Here is a 16786-nt window from a genome sequence, read left to right as displayed (position 1 = left end):
TTTTTCTTCACTTGTAAATAGCTTGTTTCTATGCAATCTTTAGATATTTATATCACCACATGTTCTATATGACTCAACTTGTATATATATATCCATACAATTCACTGCTGTGTGAATCATTACCATGAAATAAAATTCATCAAAATATCTACTTGCGGCTGGCTTTTATTATTTGTAATAGCAGGCAATCTCATCTAATTTACCCCTTATTAATGGCTCTTTGCATTGCTTATCCATAAAACTTTTAAATTGCATGTACTGTGTACAAGAGCTGCATTTCTCATAATAGCGCATACATACACATCTCAATTCGATGTAGTTCTAGGCGCGCTCATGGTATTGGGACATGAGATGTTGGAAAGTGTATGCATATGACTCTTTATGTATACATAGAAACCCTGTTTGAGGTTTTGTGATTCCATCTAAAACGCCCACTTGACAATCTTCCCCGTATGGCAATTTTGGTGATGGGCTTTCGCAATTTCACTATGACCACGGGAATGTCGCAATAACTCAATGTGAATTAATGCTCGACCCAGTTTTGGGATAGAGTCTTCGAGACATGAATCAGCCATCACATTGAATGCATAATCCATTGTTTTCCTATATTGTTCAGTAAACCACCAGTCTGCTATTTTCTGCATTTATCTACTCATAATTGATACACTGGCAAAGCATCAAAAGAGATAAATATTCATCGTTTTTTGATATGTTGCAATCAAGCACTTCATATCATATTCCAGTTGCGCAATTGAATAATGAAAGGCGCAATGTTCCTGTTGTGTGTAACCTTTATATTAGCATACAGCTCCGCAATGCAAGATATATAGATTAGCATTGAATCCTACATAATGAATTGCTCTTTTTTTCTGGTCTCCCTTTGGCTTTTTTTCTATTGCATTCGATTTGCCATGCCTTCAATCAGCAGTGAAAGTCAATCTCTGTTACGAGGAACAGCATCTGATGAAGGTATACAACAGCGATACGATGGTACCGCTCATCATGTTTCGGTAAAGAGCATAGATGAAGAATACCTGGTTGATGGCAGTGACTGCAGTGACTGCAGCACATCTACAGTAAACATCCATGATCCAGACTATATCGTCAACAATAGACTAGGCGATGTGTCGTTGTCTATGATTGTGCTCTGGTAACATCTCGACCTATAGATACCCAGTCAAATGTGATCTAATTCAAGCCATATCTAGTCTTTGTACCGGTAGTTTCTTGGCTGCGCTGGACACTTCTATTATTATTACCATTTTCAATGAGATTGGCACAGAATTCAAAAGGTAACAGATATAAAGATCGTGCAAATCTCTAGCATCTTACCCAATCTTTACCTAGCGCGAATCTTTCAGTTTGGATCATGACATCTTACATGTTGAGTACATCAGCAATCCAGCCCCTATGTAAAGTATAGCAATCAGACACAACATTCAGACAACAGTTAATACTAATAAATTGTATCGTACAGATGGAAAATTGTCAGACATTTTTGGACGTAAATCAACACTAGTCGCTATTGTATGCTTCTTTTTGTTGGGTTCATGGCTTTGTGGCATTGCTAATGGCATGGCTCAAATGGGAATTGCTCGAGCTATTGCTGGATTGGGAGGCGGAGGCATCATGACAATGGCATCTGTAGTAATCCATGACTTATTACCTATGAGACGTCGTGGCCAATATCAGTCATACGTCAATATGGCACAGACTGTGAGTATACATATACAAACAAACAATGACACAGACTAAATATGGAATGCATGTAGATTGGTACTACAGTTGGGGCTCCTTTGGGTGGTATCATCAATGACACTGTTGGATGGCGCTACTGTTTCTACATCAACATCCCCTTTTGCTTGTTTCTCTTGTACGTCTACATCTACAAAATGGAAGACTACAACCTGGAGAGAGGTGTCAAATCCACTGACAATATTCGTGAAAAGTTTGAAAAGATTGATTTGGTGGGTGCCGGTTTCCTACTGACTGCCAACATTTCGTTTGTCACCGGCGCCTCTCTGGGTGGAAATACACATGATTGGGACCATCCTTTGATTGTAAGTTTGCTGGCTTCTGCTGTCTCGTTCTTTACATTGTTTGGTGTCTATGAATACAACTGGGCCAAGAATCCACTGGTGTCTCGTACCTTGATCAAGAATCGCAATACAGTTGCTGTCTGTCTCAACAACTTTTTTCTCTGCAATTCGACTATGGCATTCACTTATTTGACTCCTCAATTCTTTATGGGCGTCCTGGGTTACAATGCTTCCTCTGCTGGTTTGTGGGTATTACCTAGAACATTCATGGTCGCTGTTGGCTGTTGGGTAGCTGGCCGCTATTTGGCTGTCAAGGGCAAGTACAAGTACTTTGTAATCATTCTGGCTGCACTTCATGTCACTACATCTTTTGGCATGGCCTCATGGAATCCCACATCACCCATCTGGTTCTTGTTGAGTTGTATGAACGTGGAGGGCTTCATCTTTGGCTCTGTCTTTGTTGCCACAATGGTTGCTCTTGTGGCTGATATTGCTCATTCCGATACTGCATCAGCTACGTCCATGATCTTTCTGTGTCGTTCCACTGGTTGGTTATCTGGCAGTACTATCACTGCTGCCATCATGCAATATCAGTTTAAAAACAACCTGTACAAGCAGATCAAGGGTCCTGAGGCTGCAGAAATCATCGAGTTCGTAAGAACATCCATCACCAAAGTGCGAACATTAGCTCCGGAAGTGCAAGCTGTCATTGTTGTCTCGTTGCAGAAATCGATCCACACTGCGTTCAAGTACGGCGTTGCTGCTTCTATTTGTTGCTTTCTGATCACACTGACATTAAGAAATTGTAAGCTAGGTAGTAAGAAATAATATACCTTTTGAGAGTGTCTCTCTGAATTGGCTGTGAATCTGTGAAAATGATAAATGGCAGACTTGGAGTACAAGATAACATGATACACAATCAAATAAAATGAAATAATGAAAGTCTTTAATTGATTAATCGAAGAAAATTACGCATCATACCATAGGGCTTTAAGTTTCATTGCCGAGGTTGATAAAGCTGTTTCCGTTGCCAATGAGCGATTCTTTTCGACCTTTGAGCTCATAGTTGAGAGGGATGTTATTGCTTTCACCACTGATATCACCCTGGTCACATACATCATTTGGAAGAGGACTTACCAAGACGCTTGTGCTGGTTTTTAGACTTGACCATGTAATACTCTCTGAAGACTTTATATAAAAGCTTCTTGAGATCGTTCACGTCAAGGTTGTCAGACCAGTGAGTTCAATATCTGCAGTCATTATGTTCAACGAGTCTGTCTACGCTACGGATGGCTCTTTACCTTCGCTTTGCTTTGATGGTGACAACCAACCTGTGCAGCGGCAGTTTGCGCTACCGATTTTCCTTGCTCATCTTATCAAAAATAATGCTACTTTCATTTTGACCCTCCACTTATGCATGGAACCCCTTCATATTACTCGTGAATCTGATTCTTATGTGATGCTCTACACCCATATACACATAGCTACTTCATATGCGGACAAACAGCATGCTGGTATTCCCCCTCTTTATTCCTTAGTGTCCCTGATACAGCAAAATCTGAGTGCATTTAAGTCTCGTTTTCTCACGTTCAAGGCAGTTTTAGATCGTCAGAATAACACCAAACAATTACTCTCATCTGGCACTTACTTCCTGACACTTTTGCTCAACTTTTTGGGGATCAAAAAAACATGGCCGAAAATGACCGACCAAAAAGCATGAGGTACCCCTCATGGTTTTCAACAGAAATCAAACAATCACGTTTTTGACCTTGATAATAAAGACTTTTACTATGGTATATATTGAATCAAAATGTTTCTATCAATCTAACGTAACCTCTGAAATCACCTTTGTGACACCTTGATATGTAAAATCTCAACTTTTTGGCCAGAAACCTCTTTTCATATTTTCATAAATTGCTCAATAAGTCTATTCAAAACATCTACTTTACTTGGTACCATTGGGTGCGCCTTGAAAAGCACTCCAGAAAGCTTAAGGAAGCATTTTTTTTTTTTTTGTAGGGGAGTCGAGCTCCAGGTTTTATTTAAAGTCCTTAAAATGTCATGCTGAGGGATAGAAAAGACTGTTGGTGGACCCAATGTCTGCAAAGAAGGGGAATAAGATATTTTTGAATTAAGTTGGGAAAGAAATCTACTGCTAATAAGGTGCGACACCTAGAGCCAAAACAGTCTTGCGGAAATCGTCAAAATATAGATAATGGATAGAGTACAAAACACCAAACGAGGACATCAGTACTACTTCAAAAAATCAAACAACTTGCGTTCACCAGGATTTGAACCGGGATCCTCCCGTTGGCATACGGGAGTTTTACCACTTCGCCCTACCACCAGGGGCGCGCTTAAGGAAGCATTTTTTTTTTTTTTTTTGTAGGGGAGTCGAGCTCCAGGTTTTATTTAAAGTCCTTTAAATGTCATGCTGAGGGATAGAAAAGACTGTTGGTGGACCCAATGTCTGCAAAGAAGGGGAATAAGATATTTTTTGAACTAAGTTGGGAAAGAAATCTACTACTAATAAGGTGCGACTCCTAGAGCCAGTACAGTCTTGCGGAAATCGTCAAAATATAGATCATGGATAAGAGCACAAAACACCAAACGAGGACATCAGTACTACGTCAAAAAAAATCAAACAACTTGCGTTCACCAGGATTTGAACCGGGATCCTCCCGTTGGCACGCTTAAGGAAGCATGGGGTGATCATCATATTCTACTTGGTCGAATCTGCAAAAATAGCTTGATCTAGTCCAAAATCATCAAGATTTGGCCAATCTGGAGCAAACTACGGGTCTGAATTTGAATTGATTTTGACGGCTGGTGGTGTAGGCTGACAAACTCAGTGTCCATCTAATCATGAAGGCGGTAATGATGATCAACCAGGATCTCATTCATGCCAGTCTATAATTTGTCCTTTTTTTAAATTGTTCTCATGCATTTGTCTTGACATGCAATGTCACAGAAACTTGCGCCTGCCACTTGATTACAGTCCTGCGACTAGTTTATGCGGAGCAAGTAATTAAACCCTCTGAAGGATGCTTTTGAAGCCAATGGAAAGTAGGTAGCAACTTACATAGTACTACCGTTAGCCACGTTATTTTATTTTCAAGCCTTGCATATAATAACGCAGTTCACCGAAAAACTTGTAAAAGGAACTTAAATCAAGCAGCTTCAGGCTGCAGCCAATTTGTCAATGTAAGCCTTCCTTTAGAGAAGCAGCAGCACCAGAGACATACCAAATAAGCAATCGCCAAAGATAGGTCACCAAAGAACAAGCAAGCGCCAGAGGTAGACCAAACAGGATGTTCTTCACTGCATAACCAATCCTAGTAGATGAGTCTTCAGCGGTGTGGATGAATTGCGTTACGGTGAATGAATCCAGGTCTCCGTTGAGCTGCCCTGACATACAAGCTGACAAGATTGCAGGGTCCAATTACTCGATTCAACTTCTTGGAAGACGGCTGATAGTAATTCACTAGGTGGATAGCAGTAGCTCATAGTGTGGTCAATAGAGGGTATGGCGTTTAAAAGAAAAAGAGAGAGGCATTAAAATAGCTTATCAACAAGCATCAACGCATAAATAATGCCACCATCATAGTCAAACATTGATAAATAGGCTTGATGATTTCACAGATGCAAATGTATATATATATATATATGTTTATTACTGAAGAGCATAGTGTTTCAATGTATAGAGCAGAACATGACCCTTTTCATTTGACACTGCAAGGTAATCACTGTTGGGAGAAAAGGCCACAGCGACAACATCACTGAGAGGGGTTCTATCAGTGGGCCAGTTGCTGTAGGCAGTGGCTGTGGGTACATGAATCACTCGTAATTGATCCTTCTTTGACTGACTGGCAATCACCATCAACTGTGAGTCATGGTTAAAAACGATATTGTTGATTCTTGTTGTTAAGTTGGTGATGGCTTTTATAGGTGTGGGCCTAGCGTTGTTGGGTTCCAGTACTGATCTGTCGTAGAGATTGACAACACCAGTGGATGAACTACAATACACAGTCTTAATTAGCACTCGCATACACTCATCCTATCGACTTGTTTGCATACCCAGTGGCATAGTATTTCTCGTTGGGACTGACTCGCAAAACAGAGGCACCAATACAGCCATCATCCACCCAGCGTTTGACGCATTCTTTGTCTACCACGTTGAACTGATACACCTCACCAGCAGATCCAAAACCAAAGACAAATGTACCATCAGCACTCCAACTCACTGAATCCACTGTACCGTTCATTTTCAGATCACAGAACCATTTCTTTGTTAAATAGCTGACAATGATGATGGTACCACTTGAGCCCAAAAATGCGATATAACGACCACAAGGACTGATGGAGAATTTTTCTAGTGATTTTTCGTCTTTTCCCCAGATACCAGGACATTTGTCAATGATACCCGACTGAATGTCGTAAATGTAAAAGAACTTGCGACGTCCACTGACAATGATCTGATCTCCAGAAGGGTGAAATTCGGCGTGATAGATGGGCATATCCTTAAACATGACAGACTGGATCTTTGGGTTGATTTTGCCGTCGATTTGGAATAATCTGAGTGTTTTATCGAGGCCAGCTGTCAACATGACTTGTGCGTTGGGGTGGAATGCGATAGAGGTGATTAATTTCTGGCAGGCCTGTTAATTTACATATCCTCCACATGCTACTGATACAAAACTTACATAGGATCTAGGCACTGCACGGTTGGCATTCTTCACACGCAAAATGTCTAATTTTCTGGGTGAAATGGTATTCTTTCCTGATCTTCTCTCTAAAATGCCCATTGTACTCTTCAACAAGTCTAATCTAGCTTTGTCGTCCAGCTCATCCTCATCTCTATCCATATCATCATCGTCTTCCTCGTCAGAGCTGTTGGATGATGCTTTACGTTTTCTCTGTTCTGCCTTGATCTCTGATGGAAGTCGGGCCCAATCAGGCTTTGGGTAGATTTTGTTGAATCTACATTTGGGTAATTAGTATAACCACGCTTTGTCAAATGTCTATGCCGATATTTACTGTTTGCGTAGTCTGCGAGTGTATTCGACGCCATCAATGACATCTTCTTCTTCGTCGTTACGAAGCTTCTTTGTAATGTTGGTAGCAGTTAATGAAATCTTTAAGCGTTGATCGTCTTCATCTTCCCAGGCAGCATTACTGTCGTTATTCGCACTGTCATCACTATCATCGCTGTCGTCTTCCTCGTTATCCTCTTCATTTTCTTGTTCTGCTTCATAATCAATTTCACTGTCTGAACCGTCAGCACCTAATGTTGGCGCATCCATTGTAAAGGTAACTGGTCCAGAATCAAAGAAGAAGGCCTACATGTCTGATAAATATATTATCTCCACCAAATGCCCTGCTCATACTATACCTCTTCGTTATCCTCCTCATCATCATCTTCAGCATTGCTGTCTTGAGCTTGATCAGCATCGAGCTCTTGTCCAGTCTTTGTCCATAATTCTTCAGTAGTATCACCAAACAAGAAGCCTTCTAGCTCTTTCTCGGACGATTCCTTCTTTGCTTTTTTACTGATAGGTGACATGATTCTATAGATTGAACGACTTGGAAGGGTTAAGAAATATTGAAGAAAAAAGAGAAGTTTTGATGGGTGGAAAAAAGGTCACTGAATGGTCGATTGTCAAATGCCAATAAGCCACTAGACATGTTGGGTAAAAAGTAGGGAGTATTTGACAGGTCAAGCTAGGAGAGCCATTTCTGGGAGCAAAGAGCCAAAAAATAGACTCAAGATTTTGACATGTATTAATTGAAGTTTGCATTTAATAAGAACCACGTTAACAAGTTAAACTGCAATAAATGTAGCTCTAAAAATCAGGTACATTTTTATGTCATTTTTTTTTCTAGCGTTTTTGATGATTTAAATAAGCGCGCAATGTTGTGATAATGCAAAGGAGTGAGAGATGGGCACAGAAAGCAGCGAAATACAAATTAGGAAGAGAAAATCAATGTATACATTTTGAGGCGTGTAGTAGTAATAGTGTGTGTGTGTGTGTGTGTGTGTGTGTGTGTGTGTGTGTGTGTGTGTGAAAAGCAGATTGTTTTGTGTTTGTTTGTTTTTGTCTCAATCCGAGGGCACTACTACAATTTGTGATTTTTTTTAGAGCTGTAAAGAACAAAAAAAAAAACTCAACTAACAGCCAGACTGATCACCAAATCCATCCTTTCTGATATCAAACAATCTTCCCATATCTTTACCGGCACGAATTAAGCGGATACTCTTGAACGCATTTCCATTCGGGCGCTTGTCCTTTGTCACCTTGCCATGATGGTCCAAGATTTTTGTTTCCAGAGCAGTGGGAGTCTCAAAATCTTCAAAAATCTCTTTATCCAGCTTGATGGAGATACCAGAAAGCCCACATGCTTTAATAACCTATGAGATACACAAGAGTTTTAATATAAACATATTGTAGCATAGCGCGAGATTTTTATCTTACCGTCATTGATTTTGACACAACTACTTTACATGCACTGAAATTGCGTTTATACACAATCACATCCTGTTCACGAATCAAGCCTTTGCGGCACATGTCTTTCAACGTGATACTTTTAGAGTCTCTAGCAAAATGAGTGGATTAGACTTCAGCTGTATACATTTATAACCCATTGTGCAACTCACCCTGCAACATTATGCGCCCTATCCTTATCAATCAGCTCGCCCCAATACGACTCAAATGCTTCGTCCTATTCATAATGTTAGGAGCGTATTGGTGACATTGGAGCCAAATTTTACCTTGAATCTATCTTTTTTACATGTGGCCCTGAATGATTTGTGTGATTTTGATCCATAGGATGTAGTCGATTTGTTACTACTGCTATTATTTGTTGTAGTTGGAGGAGAAGGAGATAGCTGCAATGGCGATTCAGAATTCACAAAATCACCATGACCAAGCATGGTTTGCCATTCTGTCAACGAGTTCCAAAAGATGGGATTTTCAGTTTTCGAAAAGAAATCAGACGTATTATTATGAAGATTAGAGGAAGGGTTATAGTTTTCGTTATTGAAAGAAGGGGGCGGGTGATGTTGATGGTGGTGTTGATAAGGTTGCTGATAGTTTTCATAGGTATTTGAGTGGTTTAATAAGGCATTTTGGTCAGATTGTGGTAGCATGGAGCATAATTCATCCCTCTTGTCCTGTGATAAGAGATGAAATGTAGACATATTAAAAATTGACTGGATGAATTGTAATGTTAGTACACCTTTATGTAAGCTTATACGACGTTTCATGTACCTCTAGGTCGATTGCAGCGAGTGGACTACAAGGATGTGTGCAGAGGTTGTCTAATGTCCAGCTAGGCTCATATCTGGGTCTTTTATTAGAGTGGTGAAGATGATGATGAGAAGCAGCAGTAGCAGCAGGAGGAGGAGGAAGATGGCCATGGTGGTGAAGATGGTGAGAAGCGGCATTGACATGATGAGGTGGAGATCGGATCATAAGCTGACTTGTTTCTAATGCAATGTTGCTATTCTCTTGATGTTCGCCGCTATCAAACACACGTTTATTCATAATTGGCGATAGTACAATGGAGGATTGATTTGATGGATGATACATGCTATTTAAACAGGGCAGCAAAAGAGGAAAAAGAAAGAAAAAAGAAGAAAAGAGGAAAATTAAGGAGGTTCATCTTTGTATCCATCATGGACAGAGAAAAAACGAAACAAAGAAGGAGGCAGAACAAGGGTGAAAGGGGGTGATATTGAGGCGTGTGATCGATGTCATATCATATAAACAACAACATCAGCAGCAGCAGAAGCACTTTCAAACTTTAGTAATTTACAGTATCCACACACACACACACACACATACATGCCTCTATTTTCTATAGCATGGCTTTTGCAATCGAAAGGCATGTTGTCAAATGCCCCCTTAGGCCTCTTGTTCATTTCTTGTACGCAAGCTGTATATATATATATATGATTTCCAGGCCTAATGTTAATCAAAACAACAACAAGCTCTTAAAACGGCGTTTCAACCCTCCATTCTTGAAATCATGTCAATGTGAGATGAATAACGGAACATTTGAGTAGAGGCTATCACTCGTCAAAGAAGTGCACTCTTTTGATTTCCCTCCCTTTTTCCCAATTCTTTGCATACAACTCGGGTAATACAGATTAGGAAGCACTAACCCTCTAAACAACTGTGATATGACCCCTTGATGACAAGTGCTTTTTATGTCTAAATGGTGTTTGCAAACCTCCAATGTTGAATTACCAAGTAATGAATAGCGCGCAAATTTCTTTTGATCAAATGCAGATGCACAAAAGCACTGTTTGTCACCAGAGACAGTCATGTAAACATTTCAAATGGCTGGAGAAAAATATCAGATTTCTTTCCCTATTGCACCACACAACATCAAAACTCCTTTAAATGAACATCATTGATGCGGGACACATTGTTATTCCATTCAACACGCCATATCATGACTCGCATATTACCAGCATAGAGTCGATCCAACCGTACATTCAAAACGAACACCAATTGAAGAAAATTCATCTAATACATCGCCTTGAGAAATCACACATTATCGGCACAAATTGCACCCTTCTCAACACTATGTTGTGTAGAATCCAAATACAAGTGTTCTTGAGCAAACAAAATGAGCCAAGCAAGTTTCTGGATTTGATGTTGTTCGTCAATCGATCCCCTGACCCAATGGCCGAATTTCAATCAGCAATGGGCATCCCATCCACATCAAGCCTTCTAGATATCTTTATTCATTTACCTTCGCCTCATATAGACCATCACATATCAGATTGGTGCAAGAATCCCGATATCTTGGGTTTTCTGAATGAAGACATACAAGTTGAAATACCCGGCATGAAAACGAAGTTATATACCTATCAAAAGGTTAGAGGAGAAAAAAAAAATACCTTAGAAGAATAATGCAGCTCAAGCCTACAGTACATAGCACTCTTTATGGAAGATATTGCAGCGAGAGTTAGCTCCTTCTACAGTGGAGCCCTATGAAGTCGTCAGATTAATAGCCACGGATAATTCATATTACTATTTTAACCAGATGACAGGTGAAATTGCATTGGAATCCAGGCATATACCAGATGCACAAGGCGGTATCATATGTGAAGATATGGGTACAGGAAAGACCTGCATTTGCCTAGCAGCCATTATGGCGACCAAGGACCTGTCCAATCCAATGCACCATGCGCATACACTGAAAACCAACTATCCAAAGCATGCCTTGGGGGCTGTTCCTAGTCTAAAGGAGATTGCAGCGGCAATGATGCTACAGCTAAGCATCAATTGGAAGCCTATGAGACAGCAATTGCCGTCAGAAGTTGTCGATTGGTTTGAAAAGTATCCCATCTACTATGAATGGACAGATATACCTGCACATTATTACGAAAGGTCTCGCCGCATTGAACCCAGTTTCACTACCCTCACAGTCTATTTATCCAATGCTACATTGGTTGTGGTACCGGACAACTTGGTTGCACAGTGGACAGGGGAGATATACAAACACATCCAAGATGGTCAATTGCGATTTTTAGTGTATGATGATGTTAAACAAAAGATCATTGCACCCATTCAATTAGCCGACACTGATTTAGTGCTGATCAGTCAGAACAGATTCTCGCTTGAGAACTCAAGAGGTGGTCTTGATTTTAAAAGTAAGTTGTACGGATACACAATGCTATTTCTGTATATGCTTACAGCAATAGGTCAAGTGTGCCAGTGTCCTTACATTGGCTCGACCAGAGAAAGAGCTTGTATTTGCTCAGTGGCCAATGTGGAAAAGTATACCTCGCCATTACTACAAGTCCATTGGAAGAGATTGATAGTTGGTACAACAAATTAATTTAACCATATAGTTCTTGGTAACAATAATAAACAAACATTACTATTTTTTTTTCTTAGATGAAGGGCATCGATTATCTTCAAAAAACAGACAATCCGAACTATCATCCAAGCTATTTTCCAACTGGAAATGGATTTGTACAGGTACACCCACTCAAAATTTGACTGAATCAGCTTCTATGAGAACCCGGCAAGAGTCGCAAATGGACGATTTAAACAGGTACTAGTCTGTTGGCATATTTCTCAAGTGTGTTTGTTTTGATTTTTTGTATTGTGTCTAGACTTGGGACCTTATTCGGACAAGCATTGAATATAGAACCTTTCAAATCGAACAAGAAACTATGGAATAAAATGATCAGCAAGCCGTTTTTGGAGGGAAAGCCATGGGCTATCACTAAATTAACAAGCATCATGGAACGTACCATGGTCAGAAATCAACGCATCGATATGGAAAAGGAAGTAACTTTACCTCCTTTGCACCAAAACATCGTGTATCTCGATTTCGATTACTACCAGTGGGTTGCGCACAATTGTCAAATTGCCATGATCAGCCTGAATGCCATCTTGTCCAAAAGAGAGGGTCCCGACTATCTATTTACTGCAAAGAATCATAAAGCGTTGCGTGAGACAGTATTCAATCTATGGCAAAGCTGCCTCTGGCACTCGGTGGATCTCAAGCTATTGCAAATGGCGTACGATAACTGCGTTGAAAAATGCCTGGACGTGGAGCAAGGCGTATCAGATTATGGTGAAGAGAACAAGGATCTTGTCAGGATTCGGCAGGTACTCTTTGATGCATTGAGCAACAAGATATTTGTGTGCATGATGGGTCAACATGCTCCGTCATACGTTGTACAGGGTCTGCCGCCTTTGTTTAAGGAAACGTGGGGCTGGCTCAAGGGAGATCATGGTGTCTATGAGCCTCTGGGAACTCTGCCCTGGGACGACCATTGTATTGTGAGCGCACAACGTGTGTTTGAAGCCATGGATGTTGTTGCTGCCACCAAAAACGACGATACCAAAGACTTGTTTGTCTACGATGGGTCCAATCGAACATTGGTGAGTGTGCAAGAGTTCGAATTAAACAAGAAAAGGAAGAAACAAGCACAGGAAATGGCCATGAGAAAGAACAAGTCTAATGTGTCTGGTAAAGCGTTGCCTGGTGGTCGTAGTAGTAGTGGCGATGTTCAAACGCCGGCGGAAGAAGCATTGTATATGAAGATGGATGACGACAGTGACAAAAAAGACGAGCAGCACCAGCAGCAGCAAGCAGAAGGTCAACTAACCTACTATACTCGCAACGCGTTCTCTGATGCTCGGGTGCTGTCTAGCTCAAGTGTAAAGATCAACTACCTGGTCAATCAAGTATGTAAATATCAAGCCACTGAAAAATGCATCATCTTTTCGCAGCATTACAATGAAATGTATGAAATCTATCTCGCTCTAGAGCTTGCAAGAGTGCGTGTGCTCATGTATCAAGATAATAAGCTGGTAAAGCAAAATCCCGTATTCCCTGGTTTACATGGCTAATAATGACCATCTATGTTAGAACAATGCAAAACGATCTCAAATGATCTTGACCTTCAACACATCAGACAATGCAAATGTCATTATCATGGCTGTACAAAAAGCAGCGTATGGCATTGATCTGTCCGCAGCGACTCGTGTCTTCTTTGTCAGCCCTGTGTGGCAAACAGCGATGGAACAACAAGCGATCAAACGTGCACATCGTATTGGACAAACCAAGCCCGTCTATATTGAGACATTGGTCATTCAAAATACTATTGAAGATGAATTGCTGAAAAGACGAGAACAGGTCTCCAGCGGTGAAGGTATGTCTGCTTTGTATCTTGCTGATTTGCAAACTAAATTTGCGTTGCAGAGGTGGAAGAAGACAGGGAAAATCTAAAGAGAGGCGAATTTTTTGCTGATTCAAAGCTTCGCAACATTTTGAACCATGCTCGCTTTGTACCATTGCCGAGAACTATTTATAAAGATCACGAAACTGGAGAATATCGGCAAAAGATTATGCCTCTTGATGCACCACTAGATTTCGTACCCAAGAAACCATCTGTAACAGCCGACACAGTAGAGGGTATGGATAATACTCAAGGGGCGTCTTTGACTGAATCGATACAATCGCCACTCGCTTTGTCGCCTAGTGATATGCGCCAGATGTATGATGAATTCGACATTGATGTCGATGCATCTGACCAAGACGAAGGACATTCAATACAACAGGATGCTCACACATTTACTGGCGCATTCGACGTGCACGGGGACAGTCTTGAGCACAGTAGTAGCAATAGCAGTGCAGGTCAACAAGAAGATGAAAGCGATATCATCTTAGACATTGAAGGTGACGGTGATATCATGGATTCAATTCCACCTTGGAAATTGCGATTAATGGCCAAAGAAAAACACCATCAAATCAAGCCAACACTATCGCCACCAAGCACACAATCAAACTACAGTGGAAAGAGAAGGCACTCTCTATCGCCACCGCTTGTTGGAGAAGACAATTCGTCCGCACCATATTCAAGTCAAAAGGAGGATAGTTTACCTGAAAAGAAGAAGAAAAAGACGGTTCGATTTGCTTGATTCCAATTATAGTCAGACTAGACATGTAGTAATAATAGAGTAGCACACAATGCCAGTATCTAGGGCAATGGTACTTTTTGACATTGCATTGATAAACCCCTCAATTAAAGCCTGTGGAATCGCCAGATCCATCATAGGTACATACGTATGCATTTTAGTTTGCGTCTCCAAGGCAGTAGCAGCGTTGAGTCCCTCTCACACCTACTATGGCACACCTTTCAATATTCCACCATAGTGTCAGAAGTGTTTAAAACTACCTATAAATGTAAATCTGACTCTTTTACGATGCTCCACGTTTACATCAACAAAAGCGACCCATATTTGCGCAGACAACATGCTTATAGTGCCTGTTACTACTCAAAAGAATGCAAAACACAGCATAATCTGAATATATTTGTGCAGTGATTTCTCGCATTGGAAGCCATTCTAGACCGCCAGAATAGCACCAAACAGTTGCTCTCGTTCATTAGCAACTTTCTGATACCTTTGTTCAACTTTTTTGGGATCGCCAAAAATCGGCTCAAAACCATGAGGGATACTACGGGTGGCTAACATACCAACAAAATATGATTTCCTATGGACACACTTTGGTTAACGTACCAACAAAATATCGTTTTCTATAGACATACGTTGGCTAACGCAATAGCAAGATATTCTTAAAGTACCAACAAAATATTCTTAGCGTACCAACAAAATAGCATTTCCTACTACAGACACACTTTGGCTAACGTACCAACAAAATATCCTCTTCATTCGCCATACATTTTTTTTTCGATCCTGACATGTCAACTAAATCTAACAATGTATTTTATCTCTTGTATAAGACAAGTAGCCGATCGATCTTGCTACGCTAGATGAAGGCGTTGCCCTGCGGGCTCTCGCCGAAGACATCTCAACTCAGAGATATCACATAAATTTTAGACATTCAATTAATAGTGAGAGATTATTGTCATTGCAAAAGACACTTTTACAGGGAAAAACTCTGAACAAAAGTAAATATATATACATATATTTGGACTAAGTAACTGTTCTTTCAAATATATGGTCTCCATTGGGTCAGTATCATAATTATCATTGTCATCATCAGAAAGGCATTCAGGTAAGCCAGCATCAGCGAAGCCTGCCAAAATTGATTCAAACTCAGACATTTTTTTTTGTTCAAGATTGGTCAGATATCGTCCTTTTTCGACTTGATCGAACTCTTTTGCGAGATTCGACTATATCGGTTGTGAAGATCACCCTACGCTTCCTAATACATTCTTGGAGTACTTTTCAAGACGCTTCCAATGGCACTAATTATAATATGTGCTTTGAATGAAACTATTGAGCAATTTGGTAAAATATGAAATGAGATTTTTAACGAAAATAGCCATATTTTGCATATGAAATCCTCATAAAAGTGGTTTTAGAAGTTGCTTTGGATCGAGAGAAACGTTTTGAATTAATATATACCATAGTAAAAGTCTCTATTTTTCAAGGTGAAAAAGGCGATCGTTTAATTTTCGTAAAAAACCATGAGGGGTACCTCATGGTTTTCAGTGGAATTTTGGCCATGTTTTTTTTTGGTCCCAAAAAGTTGAGCAACGGTGTCAGGAAGTTACTACTACTCGAATACAACAATTTAGTGTTATTCCGGTGGCTCAGAAAGGTCTACATGTCAAGCTATGAAGGCTTGAAAGCTGTCAAAATTGGTAATGTTTTTTGCTTTACAGCTTTTATTTACACAGCGTGAATCACATCTTGGTGGATGGATAGCTGAAATTCTTGAAGAGGGCAGTTCTGCAGTCTGTGCAACTTCTAATTTGAATAGGAGGCATATTGATTTTGGTAAAACTCAAAATCATTCTCTGGACTGCACAAATTTACAACTATTCCTCAGTAATGTAAATCAATAAATTACACCACAGCTCAAACTGAAAGCCTATATTGACAAATTTATACTTAATAGGAACCAGAAACTTGCATTTTTGTCATTCATCGTCTTGTATTTATATTACTTGCAATACGAGAAGTTTGCAAGTCTATCAATGTCTAGAGATAATTTGTTGGTACGTTAGCCCAAGGAAAAAATAGCAGACAAAGCAAGCACTGCGACAGCACTGCCGGACAGGGTGTGCATTTATGAGCTTTAGTATTTTGTTGGTACGTTAAGAAAAATAGGAAATTTTTTGTTGGTACGTTAGCCACCCCCAGGGATACCTTATGGTCTTCATCGAAAATCAAACGATTGCGTTTTTGACCCCAAAAATGAAGGCTTTTACCAAAACAATATTGACTTAAAATGTTCCTCTCAAT

At 40.1% G+C, this 16786-nt stretch overlaps 4 protein-coding genes across 4 annotated transcripts; 2 read left to right on the top strand and 2 right to left on the bottom strand.

Moving 5' to 3' along the window:
* Positions 1 to 911: 911 nt before the first annotated feature.
* Positions 912 to 2867, top strand: MVP1_2 (Sorting nexin mvp1; the record flags this gene model as incomplete). The annotated part of the gene is made up of 5 exons (XM_064825842.1): positions 912 to 1150; positions 1209 to 1292; positions 1348 to 1412; positions 1478 to 1716; positions 1773 to 2867. 5 exons carry the CDS (start codon positions 912 to 914, stop codon positions 2865 to 2867), a joined length of 1722 nt encoding a protein of 573 aa, XP_064687356.1.
* A 2845-nt stretch (positions 2868 to 5712) lies between these two features.
* ATC70_006567 (uncharacterized protein) lies at positions 5713 to 7602 on the bottom strand (the record flags this gene model as incomplete). The annotated part of the gene is made up of 5 exons (XM_064825841.1): positions 5713 to 6055; positions 6117 to 6688; positions 6743 to 7019; positions 7077 to 7378; positions 7432 to 7602. 5 exons carry the CDS (start codon positions 7600 to 7602, stop codon positions 5713 to 5715), a joined length of 1665 nt encoding a protein of 554 aa, XP_064687355.1.
* A 606-nt stretch (positions 7603 to 8208) lies between these two features.
* Positions 8209 to 9628, bottom strand: ATC70_006566 (uncharacterized protein; the record flags this gene model as incomplete). Its single annotated transcript, XM_064825840.1, has 5 exons — positions 8209 to 8448; positions 8513 to 8633; positions 8695 to 8759; positions 8809 to 9249; positions 9308 to 9628. The coding sequence occupies 5 exons, from the start codon at positions 9626 to 9628 to the stop codon at positions 8209 to 8211; spliced, it is 1188 nt and encodes a 395-aa protein (XP_064687354.1).
* Positions 9629 to 10630: 1002 nt separating this feature from the next.
* On the top strand, positions 10631 to 14491 carry ATC70_006565 (uncharacterized protein; the record flags this gene model as incomplete). The annotated part of the gene is made up of 6 exons (XM_064825839.1): positions 10631 to 10924; positions 10986 to 11877; positions 11951 to 12110; positions 12172 to 13381; positions 13440 to 13722; positions 13773 to 14491. The coding sequence occupies 6 exons, from the start codon at positions 10631 to 10633 to the stop codon at positions 14489 to 14491; spliced, it is 3558 nt and encodes a 1185-aa protein (XP_064687353.1).
* Positions 14492 to 16786: the final 2295 nt, after the last annotated feature.

Source organism: Mucor velutinosus (assembly GCF_035048745.1).
Source record: "Mucor velutinosus strain NIH1002 chromosome Unknown tig00001547, whole genome shotgun sequence".
Taxonomy (NCBI): Eukaryota; Fungi; Mucoromycota; class Mucoromycetes; order Mucorales; family Mucoraceae; genus Mucor; species Mucor velutinosus.
This window is presented reverse-complemented; position numbering and strand designations above follow the sequence as displayed.